The sequence below is a fragment of the Eublepharis macularius genome, chromosome 2, assembly GCF_028583425.1.
Source record: "Eublepharis macularius isolate TG4126 chromosome 2, MPM_Emac_v1.0, whole genome shotgun sequence".
NCBI lineage: Eukaryota > Metazoa > Chordata > Lepidosauria > Squamata > Eublepharidae > Eublepharis > Eublepharis macularius.
The window spans coordinates 15,917,834-15,935,365 of record NC_072791.1 but is presented as its reverse complement, the minus strand read 5'-3'; the positions used below and the strand labels follow the sequence as shown (position 1 = coordinate 15,935,365).

The 17,532-nt window shown below is 47.4% G+C and overlaps 1 protein-coding gene across 1 annotated transcript in view; it reads right to left on the bottom strand.

The window, feature by feature from the left end:
• Positions 1 to 3,071: 3,071 nt before the first annotated feature.
• PPP1R36 (protein phosphatase 1 regulatory subunit 36) overlaps positions 3,072 to 17,532 on the bottom strand; it is a 47,812-nt gene continuing 33,351 nt past the window's right edge. The window contains exons 8-11 of the mRNA XM_054972583.1: positions 13,519 to 13,561; positions 10,601 to 10,797; positions 7,955 to 8,149; positions 3,072 to 3,659 (exon numbers count right to left, since the gene is read on the bottom strand). Coding sequence (XP_054828558.1) covers positions 3,416 to 3,659; positions 7,955 to 8,149; positions 10,601 to 10,797; positions 13,519 to 13,561 — 679 coding nt within the window. The 3' untranslated portion in view covers positions 3,072 to 3,415. The remainder of the gene's footprint in view (positions 3,660 to 7,954; positions 8,150 to 10,600; positions 10,798 to 13,518; positions 13,562 to 17,532) is intronic.

The following is a 17,532-nucleotide window of genomic DNA, read 5'->3' as shown; positions in this document are numbered from 1 at the left end:
TGGGCCCCTTTCCCTCCGGGCCCACTGACCCCACTGCTTCCCACAGGCAGAGAGGACAAGGTGAATGGTGGTAGATGTGCCATCTTGTTTCCTTGCTTGAAGAACTCAGGCAAGCCATCAACAGCTGGAAAGAAGAGAAGCAGGATGGGCCACAGCTCTCCAAGTCAGGGTGCCAAATGCCTGCTTCAGGCAGGAATTCTCCAGCCTATGCCCTAGGGCTCTTAACTTCAGGTGGTGGCTGGAGATCTCCAGGCCACAGACATCAGTTCCCTGGAGAAAATGGCAGTTTTGGAGAGCAGACTCTATAGCATTATACTCCACTGAGGCCCCTCCCCAAACCCCGCTCTCTTCAGACTCCCCCCCCCCCACACAAATCTCCAGAAATGTCCCAACCTAGAGCTGGCAACCCTACAATGCTCCTTCTCACCTGCCTCATCTCTGGATCCAACAGGAGAAACAGTGGACATCGAAACAACATTGTGCTACATGCCGATGTCACATCCAGGCGAAAACCGACCTGACGTCATCTGTCAGCTGACACTCTGCACTCTCCATGGTAATACCGGCAAGGTGCCCTACAGTACCAACCTCCAACACTGGCCCTGTTCATTTTCGGAATGAACTGAAATTTCCTACAAGTGTCCCCAACCACAAGCATCTAGTATTTAGGCTGCCAACTCCGGCCTAGGAAATTCCTGGAGATTTGGTGGCAGAGCCTCGGGAGCGCTGGGTATGGGGAGGAGCGGCAGCTCAGCGGGGATATGATGTCACTGCACGACTTCCGTATCTAACAGGGAAACTGGTCTCTGTAGTCTGGAGAGGAGTTAAAATTCCAGGAGAACTCCAGCCCCCCCCCCCAGCTATATTGTGGGAGTAATATTAACACTGATTTGTTCACCGCTCTGAGTGGGGCATTCACCTGTCTAAAGAGTGGCATATAAGCGCAGTTATTATTATTTACCTAGAAGCTGGCAATCCTACGAGTATCAGTGGGTGACAATGGGCCAAGCTCTCTCTTGTACCTAACTTACAGGGTGGTTGTGAGGACAACACGGAGGTAGAATTATGCTCACTGTTCAAACTCCTTGGAAGAAGGGATATAAAATGTACTAGATAAATACAAACCGCCATCTAGGAGCGGTCATAAAACCCAGCCTTTCCCCAAAACTACCGGGTTCACAGGAGGCAGACCGTTCCTCCCATTAAACCAGTTTGAAAGTAGAATTGGTGATTTGAAGCCAAGAGGCAGAGACCAGCTTGTGATTCCAAGGCCAAGCGGGTCACATCTGTTGGTCTTTACAAGGTGATTGGGTTGATTAAAAAAGCAGAAGACCCGTAGCAAGATGGCGGATGCCTTGGTAAAAAGACAGTTCATAGAAACTCTACACCTTTCCAATTTGTTCTCAGCCGGATCAGCCACACTTGAGTGCAAAACGACAAGCAAAGCCCGCAAGGCATGGGTGGGGTTGGGAGAGACTGGCTCCTTTTTAAAAACGATTCCTATCTGTACCATGTCATTATCAAAAGAGTGGAGATTCCACTCCTGGGTAAAAGAGCAGGCAGACGGGCATGTAATGAGCTCCCGCAAAGAGCTTTCCTTCTGACTCACTTTCTCCTGTTGGAAGGATGATTCACCCTCATGTGGAACCAGTTGGCGGCAAGTTACATGTTTCTACAAGTATGACTTCCCTGGGAGGGCTCGGGAGTACAACAAAACTCTCCCCCAGAGAGAGCCCAACAAGAGAACGTCCTGCCATTCAACAAAGCTTTCCTTCTGCCAGGGAATCTTGATAACCAGCCAATGACGGTGTCCTCGTATGCACTTAATCCTCCTTGACAAGAATTTGGAATGGCTCCTACACCGCAGGCCCGTCTGCTGGGCTGGTAAGAGAAAGCTCCAAATGGGGTCTGCCTTGCGTGCAAACAAGCAAAGGCAAACTGTCAAACGCAGGAAGAAAGACAGCAGAAAAGTGCCTAGGTTCATGACTGGAATTTGGGGAGAAAGAAATAGGACATTTCCAGCAAAATATTCCAAAGTTGGGTACAGTGCCGTTTGGGAGTTTGTTCCTCCCCTAATGCTTTGGACTTTGCTATGAAAGCAACATTTCCCACCACTTTCTGTCCTCGTTCCACCCTTTTCAAGAGGAAACAAATTACGTTGCTGGGAGCACACGGCCATCGTTTGATGACATGAACCATAAGCTGAGCCAGTGTTTTCAGACCTGCAAGTGAATGTGGTGTTATTTCATAGAATCATAAAGATGGGGAGAGAGACTGGAGGTTGCAGATTAACCACCCACAGCATGCTACCAACAAGGTACACCGTACCTGCAGAGCAACGAGTTCCAAGTGATGAGGCAAAGCCCCTTGAAGTATAACACACAACTCTAAGAAGGCATCTTCAAACAGGGCCTTCTTGTCAGGGGCACCGTGGCTTAGGAACTCTCCCTCCCTAGAGAGGCCTGCCTTGCTCCACCTTTACTGCTGTCCATGTTAGGCACATTCAGAAAATCTACCTTGCTGGACAATGATCTGGAATTGTTTACTAATTAAATACGTTTCTGCTGATTTTAAATCCAAAATGAGAAGCCACGTAATGCCTTTTTGTTAGGACCAACCAAAATGATACCAAATTGTGAGCAATGTTTTTGAGCTATCCAGAACTGTTCATCAGACTGGACATTTAAAAAAAAAATAGAAGGAAGCGAGGAGGTGAACGAGGATCTTGTTTTGCAAGTATCCTGGGTGGGACGCTGAGCAGGGATGCAGATTTAAAATGGCGCTAGTGTCAGGTTGCGTCCTTGGCTTGGGAAGAAGCAAAAGACAGAAGCACCCCATTGAAAATTTAAAAACCAGCAGTTGAGCAAATGTCTAACACCAGATGGGGCACTCAGAAGGCTGAGAGTGGAGGAAGGGCCCCTTTATTCTGATTTTGAGGTGTAAACTGTTTGTGTCTTTGTGTGTGTGCATTTATGCTTTGTACATTGACTTGGGACCTTCGAGATGCAGAAGAAAATGTTTACATTTTTTAAAAAATCAGCCAGCCAATAAAACTTCATGAGATCCATAAATACTGCAGATTTAAATTATATTAACAGCACTTCACTCTCCCAAGGGAACTCTAGGAACGGAAATTCTGTGAGGGACGCCGGGGGGAGTCTCTTTTCAGCACATACAACACAAACTACAATTCCCAGGATTCTCTGTCTAGGGTTAGAAGCTAAGGAAAGTTGACAGGCATAACGGCAGTACAGGTTAGCAACAGAAATCTGTTCTTATGATCACTTAGATTTATTTAGCTGTTGGGCTTGCTAAACTTTCCTTCATTCTTGAACAGGGGATTAAAATCCGACCATCTACAACTTCCGAAAAGTGTGTAGCGTGTGGAAAACTTAGCCGTAATGCTAGCCAAACCCTACTGGGGATTCTCAACATAGTCTCCTTCAGTGGTAGCCCTCGAAATAGCTTCGCAGGAATAGATGGCGCTGCCTTGGGCATCCCTGAAGCTGGAGAGCAGCTCCTGGGCAAAGAGTGAGTCAGAGCTGGTCCTGAGGTTATCTTGATCCTCCACTTCCTCCTCATCTTCCTCCTCCTCTGTCCCCATGGGCAGAAGCGTGTCAGGGCTAAACTTGTTGCGTGGAGCTCCAATGATACCGATCCTGTGGGAGAAGGAGACCTCAGCATCAGAGAATGTCTATTCTTCCCACGGTCATTGCATGAAGAGATCAAAAGAAGAGGTCTTTCAAGCAAAGGAAAAGAGGGAGGGAATGACAGAAACAAAGGGGAGGAGCTCTGGCTCAGAGGGAGAGAATCTGCATTGCACGCAGGTCCCGGGTTCAATCCCCGGCATCTCCGGTTACAAGGTCCAGGCAGAGATCTCAGGAAGAAGTAAAGGGAACAACCTCTGCTTGAGACCCTAGAGAGCTGCTGCCAGTCAGAGTAGACAATACTGACCTTGACAGTCCAAGGGTCTGACTGAGAGCCAAACTACAAGTGACACCTTGCGCAGGTTGGACACTAGTCGGCTTCCCTCAAGTTTTGATGGGAAATGTAGGCATCCTGGTCTTGCAGCTGTAATGGAGAGCCAAGCTGTAAAACCAGGGCGCCTACATTTCCCATCAAAACTTGAGGGAAGCCGACAAGTGTCCAACCTGTGTAAGGCGTCACTTGTAGTTTGGCTCTCAGTAGAAGGCAGCTTCATGCTATGGGGTGCGGTCACAGCTCAGAGGCAGAGCATTGGCAGAAGGTCCCAGGTTCAATCCCCGGAACCTCACTGAAAAGCATCACTTTATGAAATGGTCTACCTGCGGAGGTCAGGAAAGCTCACACTCTCCTGGCCTTCTGCAAACGAAGCAAAACTGAACTATTCGAGAGAGCTCTTGACTCTCTCTACACGTTGCAAATGACCCAGGTATGCTCAACTGCAGGATTTTGTATGTGGTCCTCAGTTCAGGTCCGGATCTAGGGTTGCCAGTGCCCAGGGCAACCGCCCCCTTCCCGGTGCTGCATGATAATGTCACTTCCGTGACGTCATTGTGCAGGGTGGAGCGTGCCACCTGCGCAGCAAGCTGGGTGCTCCGGTGCACCACGGAGTTGGCAGAGGCAGTACGGGGGGCTGGGCCGCCCCCTGTCCTGTGGGGCAGGTGAATAGTGCGGGTGGCTTCCCAGCCCCCTGCGCTGCCTTTTGCCTGACCCGCAGGACAGGGGGCGCACAGCAAGCCGGCCACCCCCTGTCTGCAGGGCAGGCGTGTCTGCAGGGCTGGGAGGCCGCCCATGCTGCCACCCATGCGCTCCCAGCAGCTGGCAGCTGTGCCCGGTGCCCCCTACTTGGCGGCACCGGGGGCAGACTCCCCCCCTGCCCCCCCTCGATCCGGCCCTGAGTTCACATGCAGACTGTTCTTGCTTAGCATGTGTGAATGCTGCTTTCATGGGCGCTCTCTTTGGGTGACTGCATCTGCGAGTGACTCTGGAGGGCAAAGTGCCAATTCAGCTCTGTTTTAACTGAGAGAACAAGTACTCTAGGCTCCTTTGACTTGCCAATTTGCATTTCTTTAAGGTGTGAGAAACTGTCAAGATCTGCATTTCAATTAATGGATGTGGGAGGTGGCAGAAACTGGGATACTTTTAAAAGTTGAGGAAGAACTGACATCCAACGCATGAATGTATTCATGAGGAACAAATTGAAATGTGACTGTGTGAGCGAGTGCGTGGAAAATTGGAGGGGGGGACACGTGAAATGAGGGGCACTTGAGCATCCCTAGGGACTTTGTAAGGTGTAGAGAAACTGTCAGATAGGAGAGCTGAACTGTAAGGAAATTGTCTCAAACAGATCCATCAGTAAAGGGATAGGGAGGGACTACAGGTTTTACTACTCTTGCAGTAAATATTGACGGCCCATAGACTTCACTACTTTTGTTATAAATATGATCCTACTCAGTAGTTCCTGTGTCGTTTAATATGTCCATCATAGAATTGCTTATGCTCTGTTTCAGCATTTCTTCAGCTCCGTATTGGATTTCCGCTGGTTTTAAATTTTTGCCAATTTGCATGTATATGCAAATAGCCAATTTGAATGTCTTGGACATTCACTGCACTGCACTGCACTGACTGAAGCTGAGTCTGCACGGGTCTATTTAGCCGGTTCAGTTCCCATCCTGCAGCACTTTTTCATGACCGTCTGCACCAGATTTGCTGCCATGAGGAGTCACTCCAGCCACCATGCGGCTTTTCTCCAGCTTTCCTGGGAGCGTTTATACCCCAACTTTTTTTAAAAATCCACTTTGCGGTAGGCTGTTTCCCCATGCATACTCTTTATTCCTTTCTTTTATTATTATTAATTTAATTTATAGCCCGCCCGCCCTGCAAGCGGGCTCAAGGTGGGTTACAATAATCAGCAAAATATACAGGAGTGAACGATAAAATCACAAATCTCACAAACACAACATTTCAGCAATTCACCTGCTCACCATATATGAAAGAAGGTGGAGGTGTAGATTGGGATCCTGTGGCTGCTCGTGCGTGGGGGGCAGATGGCCAAGTAGCCCACACACACACACAAGTAGGAGACTGGCAGGGAGACTCATTCGGTGGATTTAATGCTGGCATATGCCTGACGGAGGATCTCCGTCTTGCAGGCCCGCCAAAAGGATGTAAGATCTTGGTGGGCCCGAGTGTCCCTCGAAAGAGAATTCTACCAGATCGGGGCTGGGACCGAAAACACCCTGGCCCTGCTCAAGGCCAGTTGAGCCTCCCTGGGGCCAGGGACCACCAGCAGGTGTTTACCTACTGATCCCAGCACCCTACAGGGTGCATACAGGGAGATGATAATGATAATGATAATTCCATGTTTGGTGTTCCACCCTCTTCCCCCCCCTCTCCTGCCCCCTGCCGGCCCCCTGCATTGTTTGTGATTGGCTACTTCCATCTAGCCAACCATTCCTTCTCCCCTTCCTCTCCTCCCCTCTTTCCTCTTTTAAATTTTTTTTTAAAGACCAGCGCAGGATGGATGAATCGCTGGTTTGAAAGCAGACAGGAGGAAGTTCTCTTTTTATTCTTTTCGCTTTGGCACTGGTGGGAATATTTTATAGGGGGCTAAATATCTGGGTATCAGAAATAATTGAGTTTTAGGTTCTCTTTTTATCCCATGATGGAGAAACAGATGCTTGGGGGCAACAGAGAAGGAGGCAGCAACGGAGCTTTGCCAGCGATTCATCACAGCTCCGATGAGAGGTGTGAACGGCCACCTACAAGCTGATTCCATGCCTTTTGGCTTGACTTCAGGGAAAGTGAGGAGTTACGTCCCCAGCGCAGAAGGGGCTTCATATTGTGTAATCCGCCATGAGTCTCAGTGAGAAAGGCGGACTATAAATAACATAAAGAAATAAAAAAGAGCAAGACTCCAGTAGCATCTATAAGACTAACAACATTTGTGGTAGGGTACGAGCTTTAATGAGTCACAGCTCACTTCTTCAGATAACAACATTTCTTTTAGTATCTGAAGAAGTGAGCCGTGACTCACGAAAGCTCATACCCTACCACAAATTTTGTTGGTCTTATAGGTGCTACTGGACTCTTGCTTTTTTCTACTGCTACAGACAGACTAACATGGCTAGCCATCTTGATCTATCTCCGTAAAGAAATAAGGCCTCTACCTGAAAACCTGGAGAGCTGCCAGTCAGAGAAGACGATTCTGACCTTGACAGATCAAGGGTCTGAATCAACATGAAGCAGCTTTGTGTACGTGTTCCTAGTGGAAATGTGCAATTTGCTTCTATTGCTGGGGAAGGAATGAGGGGGTGTGAGGACACCATGACTTTAAGTGGGTGGTGCTTAACAGGTTCTACACATCCCAGAGGGTTTTGCTAAAATGGGCAGAGAGATCTGGCTGGGATAGCAAGTTACTTGTTCTCTCTCTAAGTTATGTAAATAGTTAATAAAAGTTCATCTTACGTTGTACTGCATTCTAGATCCGGAAAGTTATTCATAAAGAATGTTACAAGAGGCAGTCTGCATCAACCAATAGGCTTTTTGCACATTTAGGCAGATGTGTAAGATGTAATGTGTACAAGTGCATTTGTCAGAGAACCCACACATGGGATCAATGTCAAGAGCACACTGGGTGGTCGTTAGAATCATAGGGTTGGAAGGGACCTCTAGGGTCATCTAGTCCAACCCCCTGCGTAATGCAGGAAATTCACAACTACCGCCCCCCACCCAACTGCCCCAGTGACCCCTGCTCCATGCTCAGAAGATAGCAAGACACCTCCTGGATCCCTAGCCAAACAGCCCTGGGGAAAACTGCTACCTGACCCCAAGGTGGCGATTGGCATTACCTTGGGCCACGAGAACTGATGTAAGAAGGGCCACGAGAACTGATGTAAGCTGCCCCATAACGATGACTAATGCTGATGACTAAGCAGCCCCATATTGTGTGAAATGGGCCTGTACTCCTTACTTGGACTCTGACACGACAGAAGACATTTCTGGCAGGTCATCGAGCTGCGAGCTGCGGGCAGTTTTGCTGGGATGAAGGTAATGGTCTTGGAAAAGATACTGAGCGCTGTCTTTTGCCATGGGCAGCAAGGTGCTCAGCACCGGCGAGCGCTGGTCCAAGACACTCCTTATGGCTGGTTGCTTGACACCCGTGCTCCTTAAAGGGAGTAAGAGAAGTATGTTAAAAGTAAAGGCAGACAGGTGTAATGTTTTAGGAGCAGTGGGGGCTAACTCGGAAGCATTCCGCCACTGCTTTCCGTACAAATACAATACAAGGCAAGTCAGCCCTTTTGTTTCCTGGGATAAGCTCTGGAGGTGGTGGGGAGTGAGGAACAGTTCTGCCAGTTTTCACCATGGTTCCCTTTGAACCATGGAAAAGTCAGTTGTGACAAGCATGTCAAGGTTAGTGACATCCTCAACAAGTTCCCCCTCATTGGCAGTCTTTAAGGCTGGACAAATACTTGTCGGGGATGCTTTAGGCTGATCCTGTACTGGGCAGGGGGTTGGACTAGATGCTCTCTAAGACCCCTTCCAGCTCTATGGTTCTATGATCCCTCGCCATCCCTGGAACTATTTTCCAACTTCATTGTAAATCTAAGATGTCTCAACAAACAAGTATACAGATAAAAACATATACTTCCTGACAGACTGCCTGAAACATGACGGGAAGGACAAGAATGATGTCTAATACAGCCTTCGACTAGCTAGAATGGACACAGGTAAAGAAGAACCTGTTATGAATGTTCTTTAAATCCCTGCACAGAGATCCATTCTGAAGAAGGGAGATTTGACTCTTGAGAGCTTCTACCCTGAAAATCCTGTTGTCTCTAAGGTGCCACTGGACTCAAACCCTGCTGTTCTAATGCAGACCAACACGGCTACCTACCTGAAACTATATTGTACAATATTGTACGCATATTATGAGTATGAGCATAGTCCACTTACAGTGCAGTTACACTTGTCTAAACCCACTGCAATCAATGGGCTTAGACTGGAGTAACTCTACTTAGGATTGCACTGTTCGTCTGCATACTACCAAATATGTGTATTACACCTTCTCTGCAGTCACTATATTGGTTAGCAATTAGTTTCTGGGTTCAATTTAAAGTTCTAGCTATCACCTACAAAGCCTGAATGGCTTTGGACCCACATGTCTGCAGGACTGCCTCTCCCACTATGCTCTGCTGGGCCAGCTTCGCTCATCTGAAGGTGCTACCCTGCAAATGGGTATGATTGACAGCTCCCCATACACATACAGTCTCAGTGGTGGCTCCCGCTGGGTAGAATGGCCAGCCTGAGGAGGGCAGAAAGGCTCCCACACTTCTCTCATTCCATAGAACGTGCAAAACGGAAATGTTCACGGAGGCATTCTTATAAAGTGAATAAGGTGGTAGCTCCCCTGATCTGAATGGCCTGTACTTGTCAGATCTTAGAAGCTAAGCAGAGTCAGCCTTGGTTAGTACTTGGATGGGAGACCACCAAGGAAATCCAGAGTCACTATGCAGAGGCAGGCAATGGCAAACCATCTCGACTCATCTCTTGTCTTGAAAACCCTACCTGGTCACCATAAGTCGGATGCAACTTGATGGCACTTTACATGCACAATGTGATAGGGGAATTTAGGGTAGTCTTCATTGTACATACTATGTTGGGGGTGGGGTTGCATTGTTCCCAAACTTTATAATCCAGCTGCATTACTTTATTTATTGTATGTAATGTTCCATTGCTTTGTATTGTCGAAGGCTTTCACGGCCGGAGAACGATGGTTGTTGTGGGTTTTCCGGGCTGTATTGCCGTGGTCTTGGCATTGTAGTTCCTGACGTTTCACCAGCAGCTGTGGCTGGCATCTTCTGAGGTGTAGCACCAAAAGATAGAGATCTCTCAGTGTCACAGGGAGAGACACTGTGACACTGAGAGATCTCTATCTTTTGGAGCTACACCTCTGAAGATGCCAGCCACAGCTGCTGGCGAAACGTCAGGAACTACAATGCCAAGACCACGGCAATACAGCCCAAAAAACCCACAACAACCATTCCATTGCTTTGTTCTCTGATCTTGAAATTTCTACTTTACTGTCAGTATTATTAGTAAGGTGTTCTCAAATTTTGTGGGCTGTGTTATTATACTTTTCCTAGGGCACCATCTTTAGTTCAAATCCGCCTTGAGTCTCAGAGAGAAAGACAAACTATAAATGAAGTAAATACACAAATTAAATATCAGATTTAAAAGCCAATTACTCCTCCAAAGCCTTCAATCGTAGGGGACATTTTAAAGAAAACGTTGTTTTATAGAAACCATGGGATAATAAATCGCAGTAGCATTTCAAGAGCAAGATTTGGGTCCAGTGGCACCTTAAAGACCGACCAGTTGGTCTTTAAGGTCCTACTAGACCCGAATCTTGTTCTTCTACTGCAGACCAACACGGCTACCTATCTGAAACTAGAAGCATTTCAAGAGGACAATGGAACTTTTGGAAGTAATAATTTTGTAAAAGACCTCTTTACACGCGATGCAAGCAAGTTCTGCAGCTGATGAGAAGGCTCTGAGGGCCACTCAACCATGAGCCATACAAGTTGGGGAGAAGGTTAGAGAGGGAACGAAGCCATACTTGCGATAGGGGAAAGTGGTCTTCTCCAGCTCCTTGGTAACATCTGTTTTTATCATGTGCTGGGCTCGGGCTTTCTCTCTCAGAGCAGAATTGAATATGTTCGTACGGAGCAGGCGCCCAACTTCTTGCTGGATCTCCTTGAGGTTTTTCTGTTTGAATGCCACGTAAGCCACGTAAGAACTGAAGTTGTACAAACCCTAAAGGTAGCACGAGAGACAGAAAGAGATTCACTCGATGAGACCGTGCTGCATTCCTAACGGGGAAGAAAGATTCGTGTGCTGAGTTTGCAATGGCTCTGCGCCACCTGAACACGTGAAGCTGCCTAATACTGAATCAGATCCGTATTGTCTACTCAGACTGGTTGCAAGGTCTCAGGCGGAGATCTTTCACATCACCTACTACCTGATCTGGAGATGCTGGGGATTGAACCTGGGACCTTCTGTATATCAAGCAGAAGTTCTACCACTGAGCCACAGTCCTTCCACTTCTTGTTCAGTGGTACTGCAGCAGTTAAAAGTAATCCGTGCATGTGTAAGTGATGTCAAGTTGCAGCTGACTTATTGGCAACCGCAGCCAGGGGCTGTCAAGGCAAGTGAGACACAGAGGTGGTTTGCCAGTGCCTTCCTCTGCAGAGTCTTCCTTGGTGGTCGCCCATCCAAGCACTGACCCTGCTTAGCATATCGGATCTGACAAGATCTATTCCACGCCGCTTTCCCTCTCCAAAATAATGCAGCAGACCAAAAATGACACATCACTTGTGAAAATGACATGCTATTTAGGTAAAAGGCGATAGCTGCAAGCAGCTGGAAAAGTTCTCTGAAGATCATGGATACTTTCACAGGGCCAGTTCAAGGTATTTCGCCACCCCAAGCAAGATATGCCCATTGGCTCCTCCAGTGCCATTGCCAGCCAAGACTCAGATCTGGCTAGCAAGCAGCATGGAAAGTGATACACATTGCCTCCCACACCACCAATGGCCAGGAGCGAGCCAAACCCCAGTGGTGCATCCATGTCCTCCACATGTTCAGTCTCTTGGGTGGCTTGGTCAGAGAACTAGTCCTTCGCAACCAGCATGGGGCAGTTGTTAGAGTGTTAGGCTCAGGGCTTTTTTTCTGGGAAAAGAGGTGGTTGAACTCAGTGGGTTGCCCTCGGAGAAAATGGTCACATGGCTGGTGGCCCCACCCCCTGATCTCCAGACAGAGGGGAGTTTAGATTGCCCTCCGCACCACTCAGCAGCACAGAGGGCAATCTCAACTCCCCTCTGTCTGGAGATCAGGGGGCGGGACCACCAGCCAGGTGACCATTTTCAAGAAGTTCCGGAACTCCGTTCCACCGCGTTCCCACTGAAAAAAAGCCCTGGTTAGACTAGGATCTGGGAGGCCCAGGTTCGAATCTCTGCTCTGATATGGAATCTTTTTGGGTGACCTTGGGTCAGTCGCACACGCTCAGCCTTACCTACCTCACAGCAAACCACCAACTGCAAAGAGAGTCACGAACAACACAAGCAGGGAAAGGAACAGAACCGTGACCAACTAACTAATGCAAAATTACAATTCACTCCAAAATATGAATACAAATTAATTTTATGCAAAAGTACAAAATATTTATTTAAATAATAAAGAATCAAACTCTAAGGGGATCAAATGGCTCAAAAAGCTCAGAGTGCTGGGAGAGTGAGTATCCCTCCACCCAGGAGGATGGGGGAGAAACCGCAACTTCCACACAGCTCACTTCAGGATCCACAGAGTGTAAACGAAACAGTGAAAAAAGCTATAAAGCTTACATGGAATTTCAAAAACACAAGTTTAAAGGCGCGAGTACAACAAATAACCCCAAAATAAGCTGGGATATTAGAGCCTGCAACAACGTAGAAGATTTCACAAAATGCAACAACTGAGACGCTTGCAAGACCAAAATACATTCAAACTGCCAGAAACACTGGTCAGTGCCAGAGTCGTTTACAAATACTGAAACATAGATATTGAAACTGTAACTGCAACGGGTTAGCTAGCAAGAGGTCCCGTTTCCGGCTTCCCCTTCTTCAAAGCAGTTACAAAAGCAATATGTGCATAGTAGCAGCTCGCTCACCGGCGTAAGCTTAAGCTTACGCCGGTGAGCGAGCTGCTACTATGCACATATTTGGGCTGTGATTATTCCTGATTCGCTGCTTTTGTAAGTGAATAAATTGTTTAATTATTTATTAAAATACATATAATTTATGGATAATTGTTTTCATATAAGAGACAATTTGTTTCACTTCAATAAGGGAGCAGTTATGTAAGAGAATCAATTAATTGTAATTTATTTGGGGGTGTGCCTCAGCAAAAAAAAATTGACGGGCCGCTAGTCCCTACAGGGCCCCTAGGCTTCGGCCTAGTGTGCCTTATGAATAATACGGCCCTGAGAGTCAGAGCTCCCTTCTTCAGGAATATCCACCCCTACTCATGTCTGATGCGAGCTCCCGAAAGCTTTTACCCTGAAAATCTTGTTGGTCCCCAAGGTGCCACTGGACAAAAATCCTGTTGTTCTACTACAGACCTACCTAAAACTTTCCTCCAGGCAAACTAAATGTGAGCCCTTATCAGCACAAGGCACGCACTACACCTATGAGCTCCTCCACCCATTCCCATGGCTTTGAGAAACAGCAATCCGCTGTTGTGCAGTTTCCACAACACCTATCTGAACCTACATACATGAAGGTGCCTCATACCGAATCAGAACACTGGACCTTCACGGTCACTATTGTCTACCAAGCCCAGTAGTGGCTCTCCAGGATTCTCTTACATCACTTCCTGCCTGGTAATTTGAACTGGAAATGCTGGGGATTGAACCGAGGAACCTCTGCATGCCAGGCAGATGCTCTACCACTGAGCCACAGCCCCCGTCCCCAATCTCAGTGATCATGGCATCCTCCTTACCTCAAAGAAGTCCCTGTCCTTCCGCGCTGCTGATGTTTTCCTCCTAAAATGAAAAAGATGAGAACGAAAGGATCAGAGAGAGAACTGAAAAATCTCATTGCATGAGAGCCAGTCCTCCACACTCCCCCAAAACCTCCCGCACAACGGCAGGGATTATACTGCAGAATGAGACATGCCCTGCCTCAAACCCCAGAGGATTTAGAAGAGGATTTGTCCCAGACCACAGCAATAGGGCCACTGAGGGTGTGAGCCCATCTTTCCACCAAACCTAAATATTCCCAGGGTATCACTGGAGGACGTGCAGTAGAAGCTAAGCAGGCATGGGGCTGGTCAGTGCCTGGACGGGAGATCACCACAGAACTCATCTCTATCACCTTGAGTTCCATGATGAAAGAAAGAGCCAATGTGCTGCAGCGGTTAGAGTGCCAGACGAAGCTCCGGGAGATCCAGGTTCAAATCCACATTCAATGGGTAAGCCCAGGCCATCACTCTCAAGCTGAGTCTGCATGGATCAGTTTCACCAGTTCAGTTCCCATACTGCAGCATTTTTTAAAAACCATCTGCACCAGATCTGCCACCAGGAGGAGTCACTCCAGCCACTATGCGGCTTTTCCCCAGCTTTCCTGAGAGCACTTACACCCCAACTTTTTTTAAACAATCTGCTTTACAGTAGGCTGTTTCCCCATGCATACTCTTTATTCCATTTTTGGTGTTCCACCCTCTTTCCCCTGCCAGCCACTGCATCGTGATCGGCTGCTCTCATCTAGCCAGCCACTTCCTCTCCCCTCCTCTCCATTCTTCCCCCTCCCCTCTTTCCTCTTTTTAAATTTTTTAAAGTCCAACGCAGGATTGATGAATCGCTGGTTTGAAAGCACAGAGGAAAGTTCTCTTTTTATTCTTTTTGCTTTGGCACAGGTGGGAATATTGTATAGGGGTCTAAATATCTGGGTATCAAAAATAAAGATTTTAATATTGAGTTTCAGAGAGGTGCAAATGGCCACATAGAAGCCAATTCCATGCTTTTTGGCTTGACTTTAGGGAAAGTGAGGAGTTATGCCTCTGGTGCAGAAGGGGCTTCAGCCTAACGTACCTCGCAGGGTTATTGTGAGGATAAAATGGTACGTGGAGGACCACACATGCCACTCTAAGCTCTTTGAAGGAAGGGTGAGAGAAGAATATACTAGATCAGTAGAAGGGGAAGGTGGGATATTAAATTTAAAAAGGCAGTTGTGTTCCAATGAACGCCACAGGGTAAGTGTCTTTCGGTGCCAAAATTAAACAAAGACATTTGCTTCAGAACTGCTGGCTCCCCAGTTAATAGTTTTCTCTTCTTAACAAGCTGCAGAGCTCACAAAGAGACAAGCCAATGCGGAAAACGTCCGTGAGACCGCAAAGGCCACAGTGCAAGAGACAGTTTGCAGAATGGCCAGCTACCAAGAAGGAGCAACATGGAGGCTTAGAACTCTGTGACCCAGCAACGAAGGAGGAGACTGCTCATTCTCAAAGGCAGCTGGAAGGGTGATCTCCTAGGAATATGCCCACTAAACTTCAGGATCCAATATAAATCTTCAAATGAAATACTCAATACAAGACAATGCAAAATAATGAATGCAATTTTGTTATGGGAAAATCAATGCAGATTTGTTGTAAGTCCATGAATAATCAGCTTAGGATACAAACAATCAATACAGGCTCAAAAACTCTCCCAGGATACAAAAACTCTACCGAAGACCTGTTATAGTAGGCCGTATAACTCTACCAGGCAAGCATTAGATACTTCAGATCAAACCTGGGGTCCTACCCATTTGCTCAGTTCGGGCTCAGGGATACTCCCCTCTCCTTATTTTGTCTCCCATTTTGTTTTTGCTGAACCCAGCAGCAAATGGAACGATATGGAGGTACCACAGAAGCTCTAAGTGGTCCTCAAACCTTAGGCCAGAAACTTCGAGTAGGTCTCAGAGCCCCACCAGCGGGCAGCTGGACCACCAGCCCCTCTAGCGCACAGCTAACTTTTTTGCTGCTTTAGGGAAGGAATTGTTAGTGTTTCTGCATAGAGGGCAAGGGTACCATGCCTCCAGCCTTGCCAGCCACACGCCCAAACTGAGAAGAGCAGCGTAAGGTTGCCAGTCTTCAGTTGGTAACCCCAGGGAGACTTTAAGGGGTGGACACTTAACGTAACAATGTCTTGTGACATCATGGCATCATTTCCAGCCACATGACCAGAAGTGATATCACTGCATCACCAGATGTTGTAGCATTCACTTGAAACTCTATGGTAAAACCTGCTTTTGCCCCCTGTTGCCCAACCTCACTCTGGCGTGGGTTTTTGCAACTCTGGTTTGGGAAAGTCCTGGAGATTTGGGGGTGGAGCCTGGGGAAGGCACAATTTGGGGAGGGAAGGGGAGGGACCTCAACATGGTATAATGCCATTGAGGCCCCCTCCAAAGCAGCCATTTTCTCCAGGGAAATGGATCTCTGTAATCTGGAGGTCAGTTAGAATTCTGGGAGATCTTCAGGCCCTCCTTGGAGACTGGCAACCCTACTCCCATGACAGACAGGAAAATGCAGAGTTGGAACAATGTCCCATAACATCATGACGTCATTTCCAGCCGTATGATTTCTCTGCTCCCATCTGGCCAATGGCAAACCTAGAGCAGTGGGATGACGAGACAAGGTCTTTCGGCAGAGAAGAAGCAAGTTCAGAGACCCCTCCCCCCCCTCAAAAGCTCTCCGTTGCTGTCAGGCTATGGATGACAGGATATGGCAGACAGGTCCCTGTACCATTGCAGCAAGAAGTCCAGGCTCTTGGTTAAATGGTTTTATTCAGAAATCAAATCAATTCCATATGTATGTCCATAGAATTACTCAGAAGTAAGGTAAGCATCTAAGCAGTGAGCAAAGAATTGACAGGAATGAGAATCTGTTGAAAAATCTTTCTTCTTAACACATACGTTTGCTCCTCCCCGCCTCCCAATAATAAACATAATTTTGGCAGGCATTCCATGTGAGAACCTCTCGCATATTTGTACTATCACATTGAGTCACTGGAAAGCAAGACATAGCAATGAACAGGAGTAAGCAAGGTCATGGGTTTCTGTAGTTTGTTAGATAAGCACCTGCGAGCAGCCTGGAAGAAAACTGTTATGGCATTGGCAATAAGACATCAAGTTACAGTATGAAATGTTGGTTCAGTATGGAACATTGCCATGGATGGGGCTCAGACATGACACTTGCCTTCTGTCTCCCCCCGCACAGTCAGTCCACTCCCACCCTGCCAGTCTAATGCTCTGCATGTGCTTGGAGTGCGGAGCCCCCTCTCCCACCCACTGCCACCACTCAGAAGATTACGTGCTTGTATTATGCATCAAACTCCACCAGCTGCCATCTTACTCATATGGACTACATTCTTGTGCTGTTTTGGTGAGCAGAAAGGGACGCGGTGTAAAGCCACCAAAGAACAAGTCCTACGCGGCCTAGTTACATCTCGCAAGGCTGAGGCAGCCCTCCCTTTTAATCATAAAGTTGCCACTGTTGAGTCACTCCCTTTCTCGGCCACTCCCGGCTCCTTCTTTCTAATGCTAGGCCACCTGAACCTGCCACTGGATTACACCAAGAGAAAAAGAAGGTCAGAGCAGGAGGAGAGACTGAGAAAACACTGGCTTACACGTTCAACCATTAAAAGTGGGTCCCGTCCTATAGGTTGGGGTTACATTTGGTTCCTGGATCAGGCAAAGTGGTACACTGAGAGCCAGGCTACAAGTGATGAATTACACTTGCCAGGCAAGTGTAATTCATCGCTTGTAGCTTGGCTCTGGGAGCTTCCTCTTGGGGCAGAAATCATTCTAGTGCTACTACCTTTTTGGCTGGGCTTTTAGAAACAACCTGTTTCATTTTGTAAGCCATCTCCGGCAGCTCCCCTGGTGGCATAGAAATTTCCCAAGTAGCTTTATACAAATAATGAACATGTTATTTCCAAAATATATTTTGTTGAAATTTAAAACAGAAGAAGAATGT